The sequence below is a fragment of the Fundulus heteroclitus genome, chromosome 7 (genome assembly GCF_011125445.2).
Source record: "Fundulus heteroclitus isolate FHET01 chromosome 7, MU-UCD_Fhet_4.1, whole genome shotgun sequence".
Taxonomy (NCBI): Eukaryota; Metazoa; Chordata; class Actinopteri; order Cyprinodontiformes; family Fundulidae; genus Fundulus; species Fundulus heteroclitus.
Genome location: NC_046367.1, coordinates 17,309,494 through 17,334,882, shown reverse-complemented (window position 1 = coordinate 17,334,882; position 25,389 = coordinate 17,309,494). Strand labels below are relative to the sequence as shown.

At 43.3% G+C, this 25,389-nt stretch overlaps 2 protein-coding genes and 1 long non-coding RNA gene across 5 annotated transcripts in view; 2 read left to right on the top strand and 1 right to left on the bottom strand.

The window, feature by feature from the left end:
- Nucleotides 1-11,846: 11,846 nt before the first annotated feature.
- Nucleotides 11,847-16,405, bottom strand: zic5 (zic family member 5 (odd-paired homolog, Drosophila)). The gene is made up of 2 exons (XM_012864254.3): nucleotides 15,181-16,405; nucleotides 11,847-13,547 (listed from the first exon to the last, which is right to left on the bottom strand). The coding sequence occupies exons 1-2, from the start codon at nucleotides 16,226-16,228 to the stop codon at nucleotides 13,099-13,101; spliced, it is 1,497 nt and encodes a 498-aa protein (XP_012719708.1). The 5' UTR covers nucleotides 16,229-16,405; the 3' UTR covers nucleotides 11,847-13,098.
- A 2,434-nt stretch (nucleotides 16,406-18,839) lies between these two features.
- LOC118563703 overlaps nucleotides 18,840-25,389 on the top strand; it is a 99,740-nt gene continuing 93,190 nt past the window's right edge. For all 3 annotated transcript variants that reach the window (XR_004931365.1, XR_004931367.1, XR_004931366.1), the window contains exon 1: nucleotides 18,840-19,403. This is a non-coding gene — a long non-coding RNA (uncharacterized LOC118563703). The remainder of the gene's footprint in view (nucleotides 19,404-25,389) is intronic.
- Nucleotides 20,640-24,896, top strand: zic2a (zic family member 2 (odd-paired homolog, Drosophila), a). The gene is made up of 3 exons (XM_012864483.3): nucleotides 20,640-22,263; nucleotides 23,369-23,532; nucleotides 23,761-24,896. Exons 1-3 carry the CDS (start codon nucleotides 21,285-21,287, stop codon nucleotides 23,953-23,955), a joined length of 1,338 nt encoding a protein of 445 aa, XP_012719937.1. The 5' UTR covers nucleotides 20,640-21,284; the 3' UTR covers nucleotides 23,956-24,896.

Below are 25,389 nucleotides of genomic sequence, written 5' to 3'. Positions count from 1 at the left end.
ATGATTCAGTTTATTGGACTGCTTCATTAAGCTTTCAGGAGGTTACTCTTGCAGAGGGTTATTGTTGTTATGCTTATTATCATTCAGATTGGGAGATCTCCCTGTAGGAGCCGCGACAGACGGACAGGGGCCAGGTGAGGGAGGGAGGTTTTCAGCGTGAGGACTCGCACCTCTCCTCAACCGGTGCAACAGGGGCCTGCCTAATGAGGGCACCTATGGGGCCCCTCCCGGATAGAGAAGTGGCGTAACCTCGCCTCGGCCCCAGACGGAACTGAAGCACCTGCGCGTCCCCCCGCTCTCCCTCCTGGTTCCCTCCTGTCACCGGCTTCATCATCAAGAGTTCATACTCCCAACTTCTACTTTTGACAAAGAGAATGCTGCTCGTGGTTGTCTTTGAAAATCTGAGGAGGAAGGGGTGGGCTGGGGAAGCAACCCACCACCTTCATCCCCCTCCACCACCTCCACCAGTACAATGAAATAGACACTCCACTGACTGCTCTCCTCCTTCAGTCCTAAGGAGAATCAGAGAGTATAAAGGTACAGAGTCTATTTTTTATTCTAATCATAGACAGGTGCATCTTAGTGAAAAAGCTCCTCAATAGGTTGATTTCAATAATTAGATCCAAAAGGCAAAACTTTCATATAGATTCCTGAAACACTGGTTGACACATTGTGAGTGTTTATTTCTCTTAACACGGATGACTATACACCGCGGCTGCCGAGAATCCCAAATTCAGGTTCCCAGATAATTGGGGCATACATGATACACAAGACACATTTTTTTAGAAAAATGGGAGTTTTCATACAGAAGTGTCACACTGATCTTTAAATTGAGCACAATAACTGCTCTCAGCACCTAGGCTTCTTTTTGCATGAATGAATGCATCAGTGCTACGTGTCATGGAGGTGACTGGCCTATGGATCTGCTGAGGTGTAAAGAGAGGCACAGTTGTTTTAAGAGCAGTCTCTCTCATCTTCCTCTTGACAATACCCCACATACTCTCTTTGTTGCTTTGGTCTGATGAGATAGCTGGCCAATCCGTCAAGCTAGTCCACGTCCATTCAGTCTGTTTGCTTCTGCTCTTCTTTCTGACACACTTTTTCCTTCCACTTAACTTTCCTTTGAGATGCTTGGATACATTTCTTTAGCAGTGACATTCTGTGGTTTTCCATGCTTTTGGAGTGTGTGGACACTATTTACTCATTAATAATAATAATAATAATAATAATAATAATAATAATAATAATAATAATTAATTTGTAGGACATGGTCATACAATGTTTGTATAAAAAACACTTTTTTAAGTTTGTGTGTTTTATGGCAAATTTTATGACAAAGTGAGGTAATATTTTTAATGAGCTGTAAGCCATAATGACCACAGTTAACCTAAATGAATACCTAGAACACATCTCTGTCTCTCTCTGTGTAACCAATCTACATACGTGCTTCATTTTTTTTGAATAGCATTACAGCAGAAAATTGAATTTCAATGATATTCTCATTCATTGAGATGCACCCGTACACCACCAGTGTCACAGGTTATCCCTTCAGACAGAAATCTGATGAGCTATCAGTCAAGCTGTAATGAAATCACGGCCTTTCAGATTTCATGGCACAAAAAGATGGATAAGCTTTGATATTTCCAGAGATACACTGTCATCAACAATGGCAAGTGTCTGCGAAGGGCCAAAAGGTCCCCGTCCCCAGTGGAGCCAGCCTAATTATACAATTAGTCTTGTGATAGGGACAGTCCAGTGCCAAATGTCCTCTGGGACATAAGCAGGCACATTATGGCTAGCATCCGTACCTTCACAGGAGTTCACACAGAGCATCGTTTGTGTTGTGATTTTGTTTTTAATGGTGTGGGCAGTGACTGATATCCAAGTACAGTGGCACAAAATGTTTAACATTTATGTTACGGCATAAGCTTCTTGTTCTTTGAGTTTAAAATCCTTTTTTAGAGACGCCAGAGAAGGTGTGGTAGCGACTGGATTTTCTCCGGCCGTACGGAGCAAAGAGTGACACAACGCTGCCCCTCCCGCAGCTGATGCTGCACACTGTCAGCCAGCTGGCTGCAAGAAGTTTCATAAGCTGTGTTGTTTGTATGAAAGATCAATTTGGCTGTTCAGAGATATTTCTGCTTGCGACAGACATTTGATAGCCCTGTTGGGGACACTAAAGGAGCGTCACAAATCACTATGAAGAAATAAAGAATCTTTAAATCTATGTTGTCTTAAACCACAAGAGCCTGGGACAAGAAATAGAAAATGGAAAATTCAGATTGAAAAGAAAACGACTCTTTATTGGATGCTTTAAACAAAACATCTGGATTCTGTTTATGAAACTTTGCCTCGTTTTAGCTTTTTTGTGTCCCAATGAACTGGTGTGTTCACTTTTGCGTGCTGTCGCTCGCCTGACGTCGTCGCCGGCCATTTGCACAGCAAATCCACAGTGAGCAACAAGTCAGGAGTACAGCAGTACAATGGCGCCATCTAGCGACGCTTTCACTTCCCTGCCACTCCAGCCTCCTCACTCACTCTTCTCCAGGCTTGCTCCTTTCTGGACTTGTCTCGGTGGTAATCATTGGTTGAGTCATACAACTTGGGCCGACCACAGAGCACCACTATCCGCTTGTCTTCCATGTTGAATGAAAACTGCTACATCTCTGTCGCAGTCTTTCACCCCACGTCACAGCCAGTTCCTTATTGGTTCGCATCCATCGCAGGTGTCGTGTCGCTCTGGCTTTGCTTTAATCGCCAAAATTGGACGTTTGGCGTCGCTAGAATTGCCTCTGCGGCCTCGCTCCCATGTGGCACCTGTTCACGGGGATACGATGTAAATCTGTCGCTCAGACAGACACATTTGCGCTCAATGTGAACGCACCTTAAGGCTTGGGCCGTTGTGTAGTTACAACCAAAGCGAACATTTTGATGGCATTTTCAAAGCACATCGGACTATGAAACAGTATCTCATCTGAAGTTTTTTAAAACGGTATTACAGTTTATTCTGGTAACTTTTTCCATGCATTTTCCCTTTTTCAGGAGAATCGGTAAATACATTTAGCAGCTCTTTTACTCAACAGAAGATATTGGGGGAAAAAAGAGGCCAAAGTCTCTGAACAAAGCTCCATCAAAAATGACACCATTGGCTTTAAAGAGATGGAAAGTCTCTGAGTAGCACATCTGTTAAGCAGCAACTGCAGGCTGCAAAATCCTCCTTCACCAACTCAAGGTTACCACAACATGAGAATCTCATACCAGCCCGTGCCTAGATTTTTATTTTTTTCCTTTACAAACAAAATGTTTTAGAACCAGAAGTGCATTCAGCAGTGAAAAATAAAATAAAAAAAACGAGTAGTTGGTGAGGGGATGATTGCTTGTGTGGACAGCAGTAACACCTAAAGTCATCTCGGCATTCAATCATTTCATGCCTTAAGCCTCATCTGGGGCCTCACCAGACTGAGCCCACGGCTCTTTGAAGCTCTGGGCCAGATGGATACCCTTGTATCTCAATCCCATTGCCCAGCCGACCATATTTCCCTCTCTGGCTTATCCCTGGTCAGTTGGAAACATCAAGACGCCACATTTGCTTCCATTGGACAGTCAGAGGCATATCTGCCATTGCCAAAGTCACGTCGGCGAGCAGTGAGTGGGTGTGACGCCTAAGATGTTTCGGGGCTGCACGCAGACATCTGTGTGAAGTCAGGGGAGGCCTGGGCTCCACGTGCTCGAAGAAGCCGAGGTGTCTCCGCAAGGAATTCTTTGCAGTCACTTTGCTGGCTTATCACACTGGATTAAAGCTCTTACAGAGAACCTGGAAGCAAAGGCTGAGTGGTAACCAACTCCACCACTTTGTCCACGGTGAATAGGTGGTGGTTCAGCTGTGGTGAAAGTCAGATGGTTGCAGCCAGAGGAGGAGTTGTGCTTTTATCTGCTGTCCACCCTGTGGCCTCTTGTCTTTCATTTATTTCCATGACTCATGCTTGAGTTCGCCTCGCTCAAGTTTTCTATCCCTTATCCAGATATAAGCCTTTTTCCCTGTCCCCAAAGAGACCTCGTCTTCCCCCTTTCCTAGCTGTGCAAGAGGGATTTGTCCCCTCTCTGGATGCTGACCTTTTCTCGCACTAAACCCAGACGCATTCAGGGGGCCAGCCCTCTGATGTTGCAGGCACACAGTTCCCTCCGAACCCGCCTCCGATACCAATCTTCGTCCCACAATGCAGATGGCCGATCGCGAGGAAAGAGAAAAATAAAATGGTGGTCTGTCTCCACGCGGCTGAAGTAGTTTTTTCCTCAAACGCAGATACGTTTGAAGATATGAGAGCGGGGGGGAGAGAGAGAAGCGTGGATTTGAATTACATTACCCAGGACCATGATGGTGAGGGTAATCCTTATTTATGAAGAGCTGCAGTGCACCGTTGCTTCGGTGTGTAAACGGACCCGTGTGTTAGACATAGGCACTGTTTGCAGTGACTTGCAAAAGTGTTCAATTCAATTAAATTTTATTTATATAGCGCCAATTCATGAAACGTGTCATCTCAAGGCGCTTTCCAAAGTCAAATTCAATCAGATCATACAGATTGGGTCAGATTCAAACCCCTTGGACTACAATTTGCAAGGAATCTATAAGAACATTGGATCAGATTCTTTATGCAGGAGCTCAGAGAGCCAGTTTCAGGTGGCTAGTCTTATTTTTGGCTGGGGTACAGTCATCAAATACACCAACAACTGGCCATACTTTTCTCTGGATCCAAGGTTTCTTTAAGGATCCATGTCCCCACCCCAATGCAGCCCGCTGAGAGCTGCGGGCAAAGGGGAAGAAATGCTGCTTTGCACAGAGTTTCGCAGCTCTGTGGTGTCATGGAGAATGTAAGGAGGTCCTTCTTCCTCAGAGCTGTGAAATAAAAGTGGGTTAAATGCTGCGCGTTCTGAAATTCAACGTTTTTTTTTTATCGGTGTCTTTGTTTGTTTTTTTGTTTTTCTGTGTGAGTGGTTCAGTTCTTGTTCCCTCCCGTGGCTGGGCCCAACATACATTCCCAACACTAAAGTACACTAAAGTATGTGGATGTAATCAGACAAAATGTGAAAACGTTAGTGGGGTATGAATACTTTTGCATTGCTTTATATAAAGCATAATTGCTAAAATGAGGTGTTCACGTGTGTAAAGAAAAAAAAATGCTTGGATCTAAACATCCAGGCATTCTTTACCTATTTAAGCTGCGGAGCCGCATTTTTTAAAAAAATCAAGAGGTCGCAAAAGTCATAGAAGCTGCCAGGAGGGAAGCTGTTTCCTCATGTCCTGTCTGGTATCATGTAACCAGCAACATCTCTGGGCACAAATCAGAATACAGATCACTAAAAAGTCCATCTGCTGCACTTTGATGGAGTAGTTGACCATCTCCCTCCACCCGCTCTCATCCCCACTCTCCAAGTTTCGCTGAAGCCTACATCCTGCATTTAGAGGCTTTTAGGAAAGCCTTGTCATTCAATAAGAGACGGCCGGGGGAAGCATGCTCGCGCTCATCCGCACTTTAGTTTTTCTACTTTCTGGCCGGTGGGCCACATAATAGGGCCAAGGTACGGCGGCGGCTGGCTCATGCGGCTGTCCGTGGACGACCTTGCCCTCCCTCACCTGCAGCCTTGGAGCGGCTCCCAGTCCTGGGATGGGGCTTTTTGGAGCGGCACCAAGTGTACGTACCCCCACAGATGTTACCCAGTCACCAGATTTGATGTCAGGCTCTGAGTGATGTATCACGCTCCTTTGAACAGCAGTGCAGGACTGCGAAGTAGCCCCTGTGTTCGTGAAACTCAAGCTTTATCAGATTAAACGAAAAAGGGTTGTTAACACAATTTATGACGTGAGAGTTACAGGTTAGGAACAAAGCTGCTCCTCCGACAGCGATGGCAATCACAGAGAAGAACGTTTTTCTCCTGGTTGATTAAATACGGGATCTAAAATGTTCTTTTAAAGCTTGACGTTTTTGTCACCAGTCTTTGGAGAGCTATTTACTTCAGAGAATGAATGATTAATATGTCTTGAAACAGCCTTTCTGTCTCTTTAAATCTAGTTGTTTAATTGTTTTCTTGCACACATTTTTTTATTTTAATACATATTAAAAGTATTTGCTAAATTACGTTGAGAGTTTTATCTAATATATATATCTATATATATATATCTATCTATATATATATATATATATATATATATATATATATATATATATATATATATATATATATATATATCAGATGGTTGCAGCCAGAGGAAGAGTTGTGCTTTTATCTGTTGTCCACCCCTATATATATATATATATATATATATATATATATATATATATATATATATATATATATATATATAATTTAAATGTTCAACACAGAAAAATCACGCGTAAGAGGACTAAAGCGTGGGCCCTGCCAAGACCCGTCTTACTAGGGCTGTGATTTGTCCAAGTGCTCAAAGATCAACTTTTAGAGATTACAAGAGAGGCCCACTACTCATAGAAAATATAAAGAATGAGGGAGGGACCAAAGGATCGTGCACTGTATTGTTTGTGCAGATGGGATTGCATTGTGAAGGTCAGAAAAATCAAGGAAACATGTTGGAAGCCACAAATAAGTCAAAATGTAAACTTCAACTCTGTATAGGGCTCAGGCGAGACGCAGGAAGACTTTAAAGCTTGTGATTTAGATCCTAAATAGAGCAGTACAGCATGTTTTCAGTTACTTTCCTAAAATGTTGCTTTTTTTTTTTCATTTGCAGTCTAGTCTATCAACGCCCCTGGCCTAAAGGTACCTTCCTTTCATATCAAACGGGATAAAATGTATTATCCAAACAGGCCTATATTTACATGACACCTTCAGACGGCTTTGATAACTGAAGAAGACAATTGAAAAACAATAAAGAAAAAGATTTGCATTCAGTATAATTAATTTAATGACATTCCATTTAAAGAAGAAAAAAAAAAAGAAACCCTTCCTTCGGAGCCTTTTTTTTTCAGATGAGGAACTCTGGCGCTCCTTCGGGAAACACATCGGGGCTAATAGGTGAAAGCCCAGCTGCTGAGGCTGGGGCTGTGCAGAGGCGCGACATTCCCCCTGTAGACATCCGACGAAAGAAGGACGGGAAAACAGCAAGTCTCTTTCCCAAAACGGTCTTCAAAGGCTTCAAAACCCTCCGTCAAACCCGCATCCTAAACCTGAGGACCAAATTATCCCCTGCAGGCTGCCGAGCATTGGAGGAGGAGGAGAGGAAGAAAACAACAACAAAAAAACTCCAGACTGACTTTGCGCGGAGCAGTCTCCCCAAACCTGCGCCTGGCTTCCGATGGATGAGAGAGAGAGGGAGTGAGAGAGGGAGAGAGAGAGAGAACGGAAGAAAGAAAGGAAGAGAGGGATCAAGTCCGGACAGAAAGTTTTTTGTGGGGCGAGTTTTCCAAAGGCAACTGGACTGCCTTGTTTTCGGGCTTTCTCGTGAAACACAACACCTTCCCCCAGGTAGAGGCGGAGAGAACTTTGGCCAAACGTCTCGAAGGCAAATGAGTGTCCGAGAAAATCTTGGAGAAAAAAAATGGGGGTTTGTGAGAAAATGAAAGTATGAAACAAACAGAAAGACAAGCAGGTGTAGTTGTGCGTGTACTTCCGCACAGGTTGACGCACACTGATTATTATTTTAAAAGCGCAACTCCTGCGCAATCCTCCTTTTTTCCCCCTCTCTTATCTGGTTGACTAAATTTGTCTTACAGTGTGAAACCTTATTGCAAAGGCGTGAAGAGATCCGCTTTATTCTGCTAATAGGAGTTGGCTAAATATTGATTAAACTCAGGCCCCTGTTCTCTCTCTCTCTCTCTCTCTCTCTCTCTCTCTCTCTCTCTCTCTCTCTCTCTCTCTCTCTCTCTCTCTCTCTCTCTCTCTCCCTCTCTCATTTCCAGGGGCCTTGGGTTCCGTTTATCACTCGATTTTCGTAGTTTTCACTCTGTAAGAATCAGCAAACGTGTGACTTGATTGTGTGGCCAGAGCTGTCACAGGGTGTTGCAGTTTGGAATCTGGAGGTTTACGGTGGAAAGACGTCCTCCTTTCTTTCTAATTACCTAAAAAAGTTTTAAAAAAATAAAATAAAAAAAATAACGACAAAACAATATTGTTCTGATTTCTTCTCGATTAAATTCTGATTCCCCGGAGAAGTGAGCCGTCCCCGGCCGCAAGGTGCTCTCTGATCACACACCCGGAGGACGCTTTTTAACTTTTTTTGTCATCGCTTCACATGCGACTCCTGTGCGCATTGTGCCGGCGGCATTCAGGTGATGGATAAAGCTTGTAAACGCTGACAAGTCCGCGTTTGTTTTGCGTCCACGCTCGTCTGAGAAATTATCGCTCAACCCCTTTAAAGGGCGCAATTGAGAAGCATGCACCGTTCTCACTGGGACCCCCTCTTTTTTTTTTATTCAACCCCCGCTACTCCTCCCCCCCCCACCCACCCCCCCCCCTCTTTGTCCCCTCCAAAGTGGCGTCTGCATGTCTGACTCTTGCCAGTTACTGATTTGCAGGCAGTATATGTTAAGGTGGCCCATGTAAGTGATTTCCACGGACATCCCACTAAAGGAGAACAAATCGCTGACAAAAGGAGCGCCTTTCCCATTCAGCAGCGTCGTTAGGACAACCCAAAAAGTATTCCTCAGATAATAAGTTCTACTTCAAAGCGTTTCTCGCTGAGGGGTGACTGCTTCACTCCTTTTTATTAAGTCCCCCTCCTTTTAATGCGGCCGGCGGAGTGTCTCCGCTTATTTTCCATCGTGTTTATTTTGGAGCGTCTGTTTCCAAACAGAAGCTCCTCTCCTTTTGAGGGCCATTACCTATTTACAGGGGCGGCTACAGAAAGTTTTGTGAGGGGCGGCCTCACGAGGGGGGCCCACTGAGAATTTGGGTGTGCGCGTTTGGGGGAAGGAGGGTGGCCGGGATTTCTGGATTCATTTCAGGTCTTATTAGGTAGGGCAGCGGGGCGCCTGACCCTGATTGTGTATTTTTTTTTTCTTTTTTGTTTTTTTTTAAAAACTGAAAAATAATTTAGGGTTGCACAATTTTTTTCCATGTCCTCACCATTCCTGAAAGTTTTTTTCATTTACCTCTCAGGAGGGGGGAGGAAAATCAAACAGCAGACTTCGAAATATTTATCACCCGCTTACAAAACTGCAGTAGTAACCTGGGGAATTTGTCCCATCCCCATTTTGTACTTTTGCACTTTTGCTTGTTTCTTATTCACACTCTTCCTACCAAACACATGCCCATTCCTACCTGCCGTGACAGCTGATGATTGAAGCACTTTTCCATATTTCTTACTCAAAGTTTATAAATAATATGCACAAGCAACTGGTTACAGTCAGTAGGTCCAAACAGAGATCAGAAGCCAAATGAATGGAAATACAGTGTAATAGATATGTTATAGATAACAATACGGGGTTTAAATATGATTATTTGTGAGTTTTGCTGTATTTTTATAACTTTTTATGTCTATTATCCTGGTTATTCCATTTAGCACCTATGATAAAAAAAACAACTCAGATGGAATGGTTCAAGTACATCAACACGAAATGATTTGTTTACAGGTCCAATGTAGATCAGAAAGGGACAAAAGGCCAATATAGGCACCAAATAGGGGTTAGAATTAGTAAATTAAACAGGAGCTAATTTAAACTATTGATGATATTTCCATAATCCAAATTTTAAACCCATGTACTAAAACTTCAGTCATTATATTTATTTATTTTTATATTACATTTTTTTAAATTTCCTTTCTTTAGTTTTATTCAAGTTTATTCCTCCTTCACTCTCTCTCCCTTCATTTACTTATTTCTTCATAAAATAATGTCCTGGATTTGCTGACTAATGTTTTACACTCTTAACACTGCCCCCATCCCCACCACCCGCGATAAAAGTCGATGATTATTAGCCGTCATTGGATATAACTTGGGTTGTGTATTTTTTTTTTAAATGTGCATATAACATAGGACTTGATTCAGTAGATGTGACTTGCAGCTCAGTATTTAAACAGAACAGTACACTGAAAAATAAGAAATATCCTCACTGTGCTGAAGCACTTGTTTCTGCAGATCCCTGCAAATTTAACTGGGAACTGTCTGTGATTTTGGTTTGGAGACTGTCTCATTATGACCGAAAGTACACACCGCTCTACCCTCGGCTAAAGGTCTGCGTTACGTTTGATCCCAGGGAATCACGTAGCCCCGTCCTCTCCCATGTTGCTATGGCAGAATTTCACATTGTAGGCACAGCTTCATGTTTCCTAGAACCTATATACCAGAAATCAGCCTATTTGATTTCTTAAAATATTTTTTCAGCATTTGCAAAAGTTAATGATCACAACTTGAAAATACCTCTTTTTTTCTTTTTAAATCTAAATAGTGATGCCGTTGGCATGCGAGGGTTTCTACTGTTTCATATGAAATACTTAGTTTTGACATAAAACTGCTATGAAACTGTAGCTAACGCACCAAGGTTCACTGAGCTGTTATGGTAAATATCGAGGAGGCAGCAGGATCAGAAGTCAATGACAGACATGTCAAGAAGGAAAAAAGACCAGATCATATTTACAAATTAGATGATTAAATACCCATATATTTTTTGCAGCTCTTTAAAAGGTGCCAGCTAATTTCTGAAGTTTGCTATTTAAAAGCCCACCACCCCAACCCTATGTGACACCTCTGCCGCTCTGAAACTGCTGCCTCGTGTTGCCTGCAGGTGACCAGAAAAGTCAGACATTGTGGTACATTCTCCCTCCTCTTATGTTTAGTCAAACTGATCAAAACCTTCTTAGGAAAGCATGCAGAGATTGGCGTTTCAAGCAGTTCCTTTCCACCAACAAACAAATCTTATCTTGGGCCCTATATGAATATTTAAGATAGTTTGTAGTCCTCATTAAAATATCCACGCCGACCTGAGGCAGGAGAGCTGTTTTTTTTCCCTTTTTTTGATCATGTTTCATATTGTTATACAATGTTCCTTCATGGATTTCTTTTGTTGTCATAACTCTGTAAAGTTTTCAGCTTGGGTGTCGGTGTCGTCTACCTGCCAGGGTCAACGAGCGCTTCTGGAGAAAAGGGGTTGGGGGCATTCCCATTCCCATTCCATCCCATCCGTGCTTTGATTGGACTCCATTTAGTGGCAGTTAGCGCAAACGGACGTATTGAAATGAGAGTGTTTCGCTGCCCGATTGCCATAGAAATCCTAACGCGGCGTGCAGGGCTGTCAAAGCGTCCCCCCTGAGAAAGTAGAAGCTTTGAAGTGCTCGCACAAACCAGGCGTTGGTCAATTTTCATTCTATAGACTGGACAGGCAAGTCTTTGAAAGTGAGAGCCTGCGCTTTAATGGAGGAAATAAGAAGGGAACCTAGCTTTACCCCCCCCCCCCCCTCACACACACATACACACACACACTTTTTCATACACTCTATACAAGGCTTTCCTTATTGTCAGATATCTTTTTATCTTTTATTTTTCCCATGAATGATTCATGCCTCAGTCGCTTTGTGTCAGCCTTTTCAGGAACTAGCGCCATTAGGGGGCTATAAGTTTTCCCATTAGCTCGGTGATTAGTTTATATCAGCCCTCCTTGGCCTGTTGGGCCTGTTTCTGGGAATATGTTGAAGAGAATAAGGCAGCTAAGTCAGCTTTCCCCGTTTCTGTTGAGACTGGTGGTTTGTATGCTCCTAATTAAAGTTAAACAGGCTATTAAATAAGAGGGGTACAACCTCCTTAAACCTCTTAATGAACCCGCAATAACCATTACAATCGTTTTCGGGTTCGATTGCAAACATTCCACACTTGCTTACTGTGTTCCTCCTGACTGTTTTTATTAAATATACCAAGAGTTTTGTGTTGTAAATTAAATCTGAAACATCAAGGGTCTGCACAGCCATAACTGATTTATATCTCTCTCTTTTTTTTTCTTTTTTTTTTTGTCCTTAAGCCACACCGTCCACTGGCATCATGCACCTCAATATGAAAGACACATCACTACAAAAGGCATGCGAGAGCAGGGACTTTTTTCACATTTCACGGCCTATCCAGGTAGATGGTTTCATCTTTTACAGAGCACGGGTTTAAGAAAAAGTTTAACATAAATTTGCAAAAAAAAAAAGAAAAAAGAAATAAAAATTCCTCAACATCAGTAGGGCTCTTTACACCACCAAAACTGATATTATTAATATTATTATTATTATTATTAATAGGATTCTTTGGTGTTTCTGTAATTCCAGTTAACAACACGGACACCAGCAAATAAGTTACAATGTACAAAACAAACCCCTCCATCATTAAAACTACACAACATTCACAAGCATCGGTACAGTTACATATTTACAAATCCTTACAGAGTCGACATTTTTAGGGTCTCAGGGGACTTTTTTTTTTTTTAAACTGGACTCTTTAAATGAGCATTACGCTTGTGTGTAGGTGTGTGTGTTTGCATAAAATACAGTCTTAAATAGTTCTTAAATATTACAAAAACAAAAATCCCGTATAAGACGTATTTTTATAAATCTGAAAAAATCAGCACAGTTCAGACACTGGGTTGATCACTTTTGCCAAAACCAGGATTTTTTTTTTTCTCTCTCGTTTCTTCTTTCTGATAACAGCTTGTTGTCATTTGTGAGGCTTTCCCTTCCTAGTGTGAGATGATGAGAAATATGGTCATGTAAAAAAATGCAATTTTGAGTCAAAATGTAAGAATGTGCTAAAATGTGTCTATAACATCAGTGCAGTTTTTAAAAAAGTGTTCTTTAAAGATAAAGTCTGACTTAAGGTTCTGTGTTCAATGTGTATGTATATATATATATATATATATATATATATATATATATATATATATATATATATATATATATATATATATATATAGTTTAAAGGTCATGGGGTCACCTCCGTGAAATCTCCTCCTCTTATTAGGGGGCCTGCAATGTACCCAGTGTCAATGCTATTTGGATGGTTTTAGCCTTAGGCTGCATCTCTCGGTTCTGGTAGCCAACGCTCATAAATGGGTCAACTCATCGACGAGTCGGACAGTCTGATCCAGGTTGTAAACAAGCAATCAGAGCATCGTCCTCGGGTCTGAGCCTCTGAAAGAGTCATCCTCGTCCGAATCTGATGTCGGCACATCGCTGGACGGCGTGTGCAGGTGGTTGGGCCCCCCGCTCCCCTGGCACACGTACCACTCGTTCAGGTTGGTGACCTGCGGCGAGAGGTTCGCCGAGCGGTTCCGGTGCACTTCGGAGCCCGGCGAAAGATTGTGCTCCGCCACCAGGGGGTTGGCGGAGGAGATGTAGGTGACGTTGGTGGAGGTGGGAGGCGGCGGGGACTTGCAGTGGACCTTCATGTGTTTCCGCAGGGAGCTTGGGTGCGTGTAGGACTTGTCGCAGCCGCGCACCTTGCAGTAGTAGGGCTTGTCACTGGTGTGGACGTGGGAGTGCTTCTTGCGGTCGCTGCTGTTGGCAAACTTTCTGTCGCAGCCGTCAAACTCGCACTTGAAGGGCTTCTCTCCTTTGGACAAATGAGAAACGCACACAGTCATCATGCGGGCCTGGAAGTCGACTGACCAACCCAGAAAATAAACGCTGGAACCACTGAAACAACTCGTCAGCATTACGTCTTAAAGATAAACTATTGTATCCGTCACTGAACATCTATCCACTGCTTCACACCCACTTATCCCAACATATAAGCTCCATTTCCCTGTTGAACACGTGTAACGTTGCCTGCAGGCCTTCTGGTTTTCCATGTTTGCATGTGGCTGGGAGAGGGGGGAGGCACTCAAGAGACCACCAGGAGACGCTTGTGTAGCATTTTCTTCCTTTTCCTAAGGCACAAGCTTCTTATGCTTGCAATATAAGCCTATGTAAGGGAGGGCTTATATTTTATACCTTTTCATCAGTGTCAGTGTTACGTAGCAGGGCTCCCTTTGCTTTTGGCAAAATAATAATAATAATTACAAATAAATTAAACCTATAACCCCACTGGTCTGGTAAGATTCAAGCTACAAACCAAACAAAACACAAAAAAGAAAAATCAAACTCAATTAGTGGTACATTAATCTATAATTAGTAAACAAATAAAACTATATATATATATATATATATATATATATATATATATATATATATATATATATATATATATATATATATATATATATATATATATTAAACTCAGGGGAAGAGCTGAAAAAAATTAAGACAAATTAAACAAGTTGTTTAAAAAAATAAGTCACTTGGCAGAAAGTATTTCTAATAAAAAAAAAATCTCCAATAATATAAAAGGTTCAGGACAGCACTTGAAAGTTCTTTAGTGGAAAGTTAATCCAGAAAAAAATAACTTTAAAACTTTAACTAAAAAAAAACACCCTTTTTGGATAGCAATGGGAAACCCCAATTAGTTTAAGGTTTATCACCTACAAAAATAAACAACAACAAAATAATAATAAAATAAACTCAGAGGACGGGTAGAAATAGTTAAAAAGTTATTACATGGTTGTCTTCGCTATGCGGTTGTTTTACCTGCCTGTAGACCCAAACACACTGCTCACAGTCAGAACACACCGTTGTTGCGATGCGGACCATAATATCAAATCACCTTAGATATATAGAGTTTTAATTCAGCTTCTGTATATGATGACTATTCTGAACAAATGCCACCTCAAGGCACCTTTAAAAGACAAACTATCCAATTCTTACACAGAAGTATCTCATCAGATCAATCCAGACATATAGACTGCTTTACATTCAGGTGCAAGCGTTCTGTTTCGTCCCTAAGTCTAACTGCACTGCTTTTGCGTAAAGCGCCCCACGCTAGAAGACAATTACATTTACGCGTGCAGTAGTATGTACGTAAGCACGTTTTACAAATCATGTGCGCTAATCCTTTCACGCCTACTCCGGGCGTCTGGAAGAGTAAATCGGGGGGAAAAGTTTATATTACAGAATAGAGGTGATTAATGTTTATAACGTCTCTAAATACTGTTTGCATTTAAAAAAAAAAAATAACTTTACTTTCGTCTGTGCGCAATTACGCGCGATCGCACAACCCGTTTGTTCAGGACGCGCACAAACACGGGGAAAATAAGCTCACAGATCATGGTTGTTCGAGGGTTTTTAGACACAGCGAAGCATTTACCGACCTGTGTGGGTTCTCTTGTGGATCTTGAGGTTTTCCGACCGGGCGAACACTTTCCCGCATCCAGGGAACGGACACGGGAAGGGCTTCTCCCCCGTGTGAACTCGAATGTGGTTGATCAGTTTGTACTTTGCCTTGAAAGCCTTCCCCTCCCGCGGACATTCCTCCCAGAAGCAGACGTGCATGCTCTGCTCGGGTCCGCCGACGTGCTCCACCGTGACGTGGTTGACCAGTTCGTGCATGGTGCTGTACGTCTTCGAGCAGGGCTTCTTCTGGCTCTGCTCCTGGTCGATCCACTTGCAGATGAGCTCCTGCTTGATGGGCTGCCGCATGTATCTCAGAAACGCCCCCGCGGCTCCGTGAGGAGCGGCGGCGGCGATGTTGACGTTGAGGTTCATGGAGTTGTAGCTGTGCAGGGAGGACGCTCCATAGTGCTCCGGCCTGTGCCCGAAGTGCTCCGGCCTGCCGTAGATGTCCCCCGGCAGACCCAGGCGCATCTGCCCGTTGAGGGCATGGTGGTGGTGGGCGCCCGGGGACGCCTGCTCGTGGAGTCCAGTAAAAAGTGAATGGGCCCCACTTTCCGCGTGGCCGTAAGCACCTGTTGGCGAGATGAACATGCCATGGTGATGAGGGGAGGAGGCGGAACTATGCTGGTCGCCAAGTGCATGCATAGCAGAGGCTGAGAGTTCTCTCCTGAGGATGAAGTCCCTGCTGCTTGAGTAGCCTGAGTGGGGGTGAGCCACGGGGAAACCCACTGTGGTCTGAGCAGGAGTGAAAGATGTCGCGGTCTGGGCTTCGGGATGGCTCTGAATGTGCTGAGACGGGCTAAGTTTGAGAGCATTTGTCTGTGCCATGTGCTCGGGTCCAAATGGAGTGAGTGCCACTCCGGGGTCGTTGCCCAGCTCCCCAGGGTGGAGGTGGGCATGGTGGGAGAGAGGGTGATGCCCCCCTAGCCCCGGGAAGCCTGTCATATTCTGATGAGGAAGGGGCTGAGTTGCTGCCAAATCCGCTAATCTTATCGCCGGGTTCCTCTTGCTTAAAGGGGGCTCCATAACTTACACAGACAAGTCCATCCGCGCTCACCGCAGCTGTTTTTGCGCTCTAAAACATGAGGAAAATATGTACATAAGGGCTCTATAAGTTCTTTTGTCCGGCTTCTAACTCTGCTTGCTCCTTTCCCCACTCTGTCCTCAAGCGATTGGCAGAACATACAACAGTTGGAGGACACAGTGGGGAATACAGTTTAGAAATGGCACTGCGGGTATTGGACGGATTTCGGTGACTGGCAGTTAGGAGAACGAAGCGATTGGCTGTCTTTCAGCGCAGGGGCTCAGCAGGGTTCCGCCCCCTCACTCTCTTTATCGCTGTTGACTCCAAAAAGTTGTACTCACAAAGTTACCGAGCGGATCGGGTCTGTGCGTCTCTCTCTCTCTCTCTCTCTCTCTCTCTCTCTCTCTCTCTCTCTCTCTCTCTCTCTCTCTCTCTCTCTCTCTCTCTCTCTCTCTCTCTCTCTCTCTCTCTCTCTCTCTCTCTCTCTCTCTCTCTCTTTTTTGTGCGCGTGTGTGTGTGTGTGTGTGTGTTTACTGGTGTCGGTGAGTGTGGATGACCGAAATATCAGTTTACGTGACAAGTGCATTCCAGTTCACCCCGATGGCTGGTTTTTCCTAATGCCTCGCTAGTATTCTGCCGAGGAAATACATTTTTAAAATAAACCTAAATAAATAACTACATCTGCCGGATAGCAGTGTTTGTATAAGATGTGTAAACTTATAGTAAGACTTGTGTGTGTGTGTGTGTGTGTGTGTGGGGGGGGGTGGAAGCATAGTAGCAATGATTATTGTTTATTTATTTGATATTCAGCGCGTTTTGGTAAATAAGATCTATCAAAAACATACACGATGACCAGAGCGCACGTGTGGGAATGTACCGATAAATCAATCAATAAATAAATGTGTGAGGGATATTTTAAAATCTGAAATAATATTAAAATAACATGACGTTAAATTAATAAATAAATAAATAACAGAGAAAAAAAAAAAACAAATTATATGGTTAAATACAATTAAAGGAAATATGACAATTGAAATGAATTATTGGGGGAAAAAAGGAGATTCTACCCGCTCTAGGTTTTGGTATTTTCTTTAACCCTGCGGCTTCCTTGGCTTTTTGTAGCAGCTTACACACGTTTTTGTTTTATTAATACTTAATTATAATGAAGTGTGAATCTAATGTCATCCAAGCTTCCCTTCACAATGTTAAGTAAGGAAAAGCATACAGCTGGTATAAACTTGTATTTATATATATTGTTTTTACAATGCTTCCGTTTATCATATTTTACAGTAGGTGCATTGGCAAAGCTTTGATAAAGTTTCTTTACTCATTCAATTTATATTGTCTCTGAAAAAAATCTCGCCGGTTTAACCCTTTGGACTAGATTTATTAAAAAATGTTTTCCTTTTTATCCCTTTAACTCAAATTTCTACTTTGCATATACGTCCCCGCATTCACCTATTAAAGATGTTTTTTTTTTCTTTTTCTGAACTATAATAACAAGCCTTAAAACTGTTGAGCCGAGGTGGCAACAGCGAGGTGAGTGGGACCTGAGAAAGCTGTAAATTGGAACATGTCCAAAACGGTTTTTTTCCCCAAAAAATAAGTAATCAGATTACTTTAAAATTCATAAATTTCTATGAAAATACTTGACACAGTTTAAGCCTGTTGCATGCGCACCACGGGCTGAAAATTATTTATAAACTTAATAAAAAAAAAAAAAATCCAAAGAAGGGTTTAATCTGCCAGAGTGCAATAAATAAATAAAGTTCAGTTAATCACTAAACATTTGTGCTTTTTTTAATTAATATTACAAGCTGTCCTCTAATTTCACTTCAACTATATTATGGGATCCACCCTCCCCTCAAATTTTAAAATTGCTAAAAAAAAAAAATCACCCCCACTCCCAGTAGGATCTGTTGTCAGGAATGTAGTAAAATACATAAATAAATTATATCAGCTCCAAAGAGTGCTTCGCTTCTAGAGCCCATAAAACACAAAGGAGCAGCTGGAGCACTGTTTATGATTTTTCCGCAAGCTTTGTTTCCCAAATCCCAATAAATGTAGAAGCAATCCATAAACACACAGGGGGAAGGAAAAAAAATCAGATTTTGGTTAAATTTACCACTGGACTTGATGATTTACGCACACAATGTCTTTATTTTGCCCCCTTCCTAGCAAAAATTACATCACAAAAGTTAATTTCAATTGACTTCAATTGATAGTTCCTTCATCACCTAAAAGATGACGATGTCAGATGGGGGGGGGGGGGTATAAGACACCCTCTCTTTCCCTCTAAAACAAAGACGCTTTGTCATAAAATGGGTTATTTTCCCAAAAGGAGTCAAGGGGGGCGGCATATGTGGTCTTAACGGGTCAGAGTTCAAACATCCATGAAACACAAGGTCGCTGAAGCCACACAAGTAACCTTGCAGCGTGTCAGCATATTAAAACTGTCGGAGTAACAGAGAGGAGAAACGCTCCTTATAATAACGCAGCCGGAGCGCCCCTCATGTGATCAAGATTGTAGGTTTTATTGATGGCGTTTCCCGCACGCAGCGCCGAGGCATGTCAGTGTGCTCCGTGAGCTCTCACTTCATATTCTGACTCATATTTCCAGTGATTTATGTGCCACATCTGCAGGTCGGGTCTCAATGCGTAATATAGTGCCTCTTTGGGGGGGATTTTCCAATGGGCCAGACCCCCTTTTTCTTTTCCCTCAACTAAAAAGAGAGCTGCAGCCTTCTCCGATTGATTTCCCCCCCACTCTTCTCTTTCTTCTTTTTCCTTTCTTTCTCTTTTTTAATTTTCTTTATGCTTTTCTCTCTATCTGGGGAATGCTCCGTAGTTTTCCCACAAAAATAAAGAACTTCTTATAGGGGTCGGCAGACGTGACTTTGAACTTGGATCAGCTCCTGCGTTTCCTGTGGTGCGGGTTGAAATAGACTTGGGAGAATGGCGCACACACAGCGGCCCAGTCTCCCCCTCCGATAACTTGGAGCCAGGACACACAATTTTAAAGGAGAAAAAAAAAAAAGTTTACAAAAAAAAAAAAAAAAAAGCCTTTCCCCAGGCTTTCACCGTTATTTGCCGCACAGAGTGCGCAGAGTGGAGACTGACGGAGGGTTGCTGTGTGCGGGACAAGAGAGCCCGCGTGGATTTTTATGTGGTGCAACTGTAAGTAAACTTCCTTTTTGGCTTTTGGGAGCGTATGCGCAGCAGCTGTGATGTATGGCTTGTGTGTTAACTGTTTCGGCTCAGGCTGAGTGGTGAGTGGCCAGGAAAACGAGTGCTTTTAAAAAAAAACAATTAGAAACAAACGAGGTTGCAAATATTAGGGTAGGACCAAAAAAAAATATCTATACATATACAAATAAGACATCTTACAACCAGAAAATAACTTCAGGTTTAGAGATCAAAGAGGTCTGACTTTGATCCTTTCGCTGTTCACCACCATGACAGGCGACTTCATTTGGTGTGGTGGCTGTGAGAACCGCAGAGGGAGCAGAAGCAGCGTTGTATGGCGGCGGTTTGTAGGGTAAACAAAAACAAAACCCGCAGAACCACGACGTGGCCCAGTTACAGTTGGGAAACCACGGGCCTCCACACGGAGCCACACGCGCGCTGTTCCAGCTGAATCTATGTGTGGCGTCATACCCTCAGCATCATGACCCCACCGCCATGTGTCACCGTGGGGATGGAGTCTGGAGGGTCAAACTTAAAATGTGTTGACATGTAAATGTTCAAGAGTATTCACACCCCTTGAGTACAGTTCAAGGGGTGTGAATACTTTTGCAAATAGATACCTCGCTGTATCTCGCTGGTATGTCCCCCACAGAATGATACTGCCACTACTGTGGGGATTTTTACTGGAAAAGCTTTATTTCTTGTATGTTGGCCATAAAACATCTATCTATCTATCTATCTATCTATCTATCTATCTATCTATCTATCTATCTATCTATCTATCTATCTATCTATCTATCTATCTATCTATCTATCTATCTATCTATCTATCTATCTATCTATCTATCTATCTATCTATCTATCTATCTATCTATCTATCTATGTCTGTCTGTCTGTCTGTCTGTCTGTCTGTGTACGTGGTGACGTCTTATGACGTGACTTTTTAAACTTTAAATGCACTTATAAATAAATAAAGCTGCTCGGCCACATGTTGGCTGGATCAGATAAGTAAATCATCATTTTCTTATCTAATACATTGTTTTTCATTCACTGCCATGACCAGAACGTAACACTCAGAATATTATTATTTAAGGGGGAAAAAACAACAACAACAACACGGTCTCGTCTCTCTGGTCGTGATCCACTAAACCAGCTCAGGGAGACAGGAAAAAAAGGAGAGAAGATCTTCTCCCCTAAAAAGTAGGCGGTAATCGTTTACTTGGAAATATGGCGTTGCGCTATTAAGTCGCCAGAGCGCTACCTGCCATTGGAGGGGCACCTGGGATTGATGAGGCGCGGGAGCCAATGAGACTGCGCGGAATGAGCGAACGGGCTCCAGTTAAAGGGGGCAGAAGAGGAGATAGAGTCAGTCCACGGCGAAACAGGGACCCTCCGCCGATAAAGCGCTCAGCTCGAGCTATAGAAAACAACCCGTTCCCAGACTGGACCTCGGTGATTTTTTTTTTTTTTTTTTAATATCATTGTTATTGAGATGGTCCAACCACTTTCGCTCTGCGTGCGCAGAAGACGTCTAGTAAGATAATTGTTTTATTCAAACTGTATTTTTTTTCCCTATTCTTCCCAAGTGTCGTAGTCAGGAGGAGAAGACACGAGGGAATCCTTCACTTTCGTTTGGATTTTTCGATCCCAAGTAATTTCGAAAATATTTGATCGATAGTTAAGTTTGTATCTTTTAGTTATGAGCGGAGAGGCGCTTTCGATCCCCGCCTGATATGGTGTTTCCAAAGCTGGAAGTTGCATCGGTGCGCGTCAACATTTGATCCTTTTTTTTCCTCTCCTCTCTTTTAATTACTGTAACTAAAAAAAAAAAGAAAGAAAGAAATCTGCGCTGGTTTTGAAAAGCAACAAATAATGTTACTGGATGCTGGCCACCAGTTCCCCGGACTGGGAGTGGGCTCGTTTGCCAGGCATCACTCTGCGAGCGAGATGCAGGACAGAGACTTGAGTTTGGCGCAGAACAGCTTTGTAGACTCCGCACACATGGGTGCGTTCAAGCTGAACCACGATCTCTCCCCGGGACAGAGCTCTGCCTTCACCACCCAGGCGCCTGGCTACCCCGCTGCGGCTCTGGGGGCCCACGCCGCCCATGTCACGTCGTACGCGAGCTCCCCCTTCAACTCCACCAGGGACTTTCTCTTCCGCAGCCGCGGCTTCGGAGAATCCTCTCCGGCGAGCGGCCAGCACGCTATTTTTGGCCCCACGGCGGGGTCCCTTCACCACTCCCACACAGACACTCAGAGCCACATTCTCTTCCCCGGCATCCACGACCAGCACGGCTCCCACGGTTCCCCGAATGTCCTAAACGGCCAGATGAGGCTCGGGCTGCCGGGTGAGGTGTTCGGGCGCTCCGAGCAGTACCACCAGGTCTCCAGCCCCAGGACCGACCCGTACTCCGCCGCGCAGCTCCACAACCAGTACGGCTCCATGAATATGAACATGGGCATGAACATGGCAGCCCACCATCACCATCACCCCGGTGCCTTTTTCCGCTACATGAGGCAGCAGTGCATCAAGCAGGAGCTCATCTGCAAGTGGATCGACCCGGAGCAGCTGAGCAACCCCAAGAAGTGCTGCAACAAAACTTTCAGCACCATGCACGAGCTGGTCACGCACGTCTCCGTGGAGCACGTCGGCGGCCCGGAGCAGACCAACCACATCTGCTTCTGGGAGGACTGCGCCCGGGAGAGCAAGCCGTTCAAGGCGAAATACAAACTGGTGAATCACATTCGGGTGCACACGGGGGAGAAGCCCTTCCCGTGCCCGTTCCCCGGCTGCGGCAAGGTCTTCGCCCGCTCGGAGAACTTGAAGATCCACAAGAGAACGCACACAGGTAGGCCCCTCCGTTTTAGACCGTCGCTTTGTAGGATTTGTGGGATTGCAATGTACGGGGGAAAAGCCGCCTCGAATTACCTGCAAATTGATTTAAACAATTAGGATCTGTGTAATTGTCATTGGCCTGCGAGCGCTTTTTTATTTCCAAGCCGTGTGAAGGCGTCTTGCTGAAAGAAACCCACAATAGCATCTGATTAAGAGCGAGTATTTTTGGGCTGGTAAAGTAGTCATCGAAGTAACAACATAGAACCGGAGCAGCGATTATCCGTTTTACTCTACTCCTTTTATAATGATACCGGTGGGTTGTTGCACACATTTCCCCCTCGGTTCGGTTGCACCTAAAGCAGCCAAGCTGCTTTTATTTAACGGTCGTAGAAATGGGTCAGTGAGAACCAGTAGGAGCGCCTTGCGTGCGCATCCGGGCAGCCCGGGCGGGCTGGTGTAGTAAATCTCATCAGCTCGTTCACGAACGCGCTTTAATAGCGCTTATCTCCTCCACTGCGCTCCTCTCCTCGTAGCTTCGGCTTTTATCCGCGCTTTATTAATTAAATATTTCGAACTCGGCTTGTGCGCCTCGTTCCCGCGGATCGCAGCAGCGGGGGAAAGCCTTTTGTTTGCGCCCCTTCTGATATGCGCTGAGGTGCTAGACGGGGCCATTATCAGCCACTCTTTTCCGCGTTTAGACGCATTTTGTTGGGGGGGGATACATGAAAGTGATCATGTGTTAATTAGATTTTTTTTTTTTGTTGTTTTTATTGTCTTCGCACCAAATGGCGTGCCTTCCGTGTAAGGCCTTCCCTCCCCTTTCCTAAATCACTATGCGCATTATTTAAGCTAAATACGTCTTTCAGCTGCCCCCTCCTCCTCCTCCTCTATCCACACTCTCAGCAAGATCAGAAACCTTAACTTTAAAAATCACAGCTGGGATGAAAAGCATAAACTTTCAGCTCAACTTTTGCGTTCGAATTTTACGCACAAGTCTTGTTGTTATACGCACACAAACACACACACACACACACACACGCAAACAACGCCTGAGGCGATTTCGTTGTAAATATTATCTGAGTTCATATATGCATCTGCTTGTTGTTTTCTTTCTGCAGGAGAGAAACCGTTCCAGTGTGAGTTTGAGGGCTGTGACAGAAGATTCGCAAACAGCAGCGACCGAAAGAAACACATGCACGTTCACACGTCGGACAAGCCATATCTGTGCAAAATGTGCGACAAGTCCTACACACACCCCAGCTCTCTACGAAAACACATGAAGGTAAACATCTCACCTGTGGGAACTGTGTGTGTGTGTGTGTGTGTGTGTGTGTGTGCAGCAATATACCCCATCATAGTTCTGGTTGTATCTTATGTTTTCCATCGTATTGAGTCATGTTTTTTAATTTTTTTATTTTGCAGCTGTTTGCAAATGCCTACATCTGTTTTTTTTCTTCCCCCTTGATGCTTCCAATGCTTGAATACCTCTTTATTCCTTTTATCCAACCAGGTCCACGAATCCACTCCATCTGCGTCAGACTCATCGCCAGCTGCGAGCTCCGGCTACGAATCGTCCACACCCCCGGGCCTGGTGTCCCCCACCACCGAGACGCAAAGCAACACCACCCTGTCCCCAGCATCAGCTGTACACAACACCACCAGCCACAGTGGCCTGTCCTCCAATTTCAGTGAATGGTATGTGTAGGACTGAACTCGAAAAAGCGAAGCCAAAACACATTTCACTTCACAGCACTGGCCCCGTTCCGCAGGATTTTCTTGTTATTTGGACACAAACAAAACCCCCCCAATACCATTTATTTTTTATTTCATTATCCAACCAGGCAGGGCGATAATGACCAGCAGAGGAAAATGTGTATAATAAATTTGGTGGGGGGTGTGTTTCATACTGTAAATAGGAAGTTAAAAAAAAACTTCCACGTTCCCATTTGGTTGTGGTAGTTTTGTCATGTCTTTTGGTGTATAGATGTTCCTTCAGGTAGCTGTTTCTCTAACTGGAATCTTAGTGCACATATTACCATTAAAACTGTACTATAATGTTGACTATTGTGATCCTGAGGCAAACTGATTGTACTATCCTTAAAAAAAAAAACATCTATAAACTGGAGAGAGTGCCAAAGTTAACCTTCTAACTCCAACAGACCACAATAATCATGATCGTGAATGTATATTTTAGTTTGCTGGGGCTTAACTTGTGATGTTTTTGTGCTTTGCAAGTTTGAATTGTGGAGAAAAAAAAAGAGAAAACACTATCTGGAAAGATTGTGAGGTCAAATAATTGTTGTGCCGTTTTTCCAACATTTTTTTTTTAATTTTAATTTTTTTTTGTTTGTTTGTTTGTTCTGTACCCACACATCCTTTCCATTTCTTTTTTTGTAAATATCAGCTGCCATATTTATCCATTTGTAATTAAATTATGGTATTTACTTGCTACAGATGAAACAGTATTTATAAAAAGAATGTTTCTTTACCTATAAATATGTACAATGATGAGCTAAAAACACAGGCAGTTGTTTCGTTCTGTGCTAATTTCTGTTCAAAGTTTTAAGAGGTGTTTCCTTCCATTAATTGTGATAAGAATTTTACTGCTTACAAATATAATAAAAAGGTGTTGCAAGTGCTTAGTAATCCTTTTGTCATCCTTTTAAAAAAAAAAAGAAAAAAACGTGCCTGGCTGCTGGTGTTTTTGGTGTTGCGAATCTGCATGATGTTGTTGTTTTTTTTTTTTTTTTTTGGGCAACTGCTTTGCGCATTAATTAGGGCCTCTCAAAAATGTTCAGTAGGTTTTAGGTTTCAACTCAAACATGGAGGTTTGCAGAGCGTGCAACGCTGGCGAGCTCTATAAACAGTGGGCATGCGTTTTTTTTGGGGGGTGCATGCTCCTTTTAAAAAGCTAACTTGGAGGAAAAGCTAAATTGCTCCAGGAAAAACACTGGGGCCTCTTTTATTCCCCCCCTCTATAGTTTTAAATGAAGTCAACCTCGAGCATGATGAGTTTGTGTGACCATACCAGTTTAAAATCCCTTGGATTTACTTGCTGAGTTTATTTAAAATATCCCGCTCCTTACAAACACAGCCTCAACAACAGAGCACGTTTGAGCTTGAACTTGACACAGCCCGG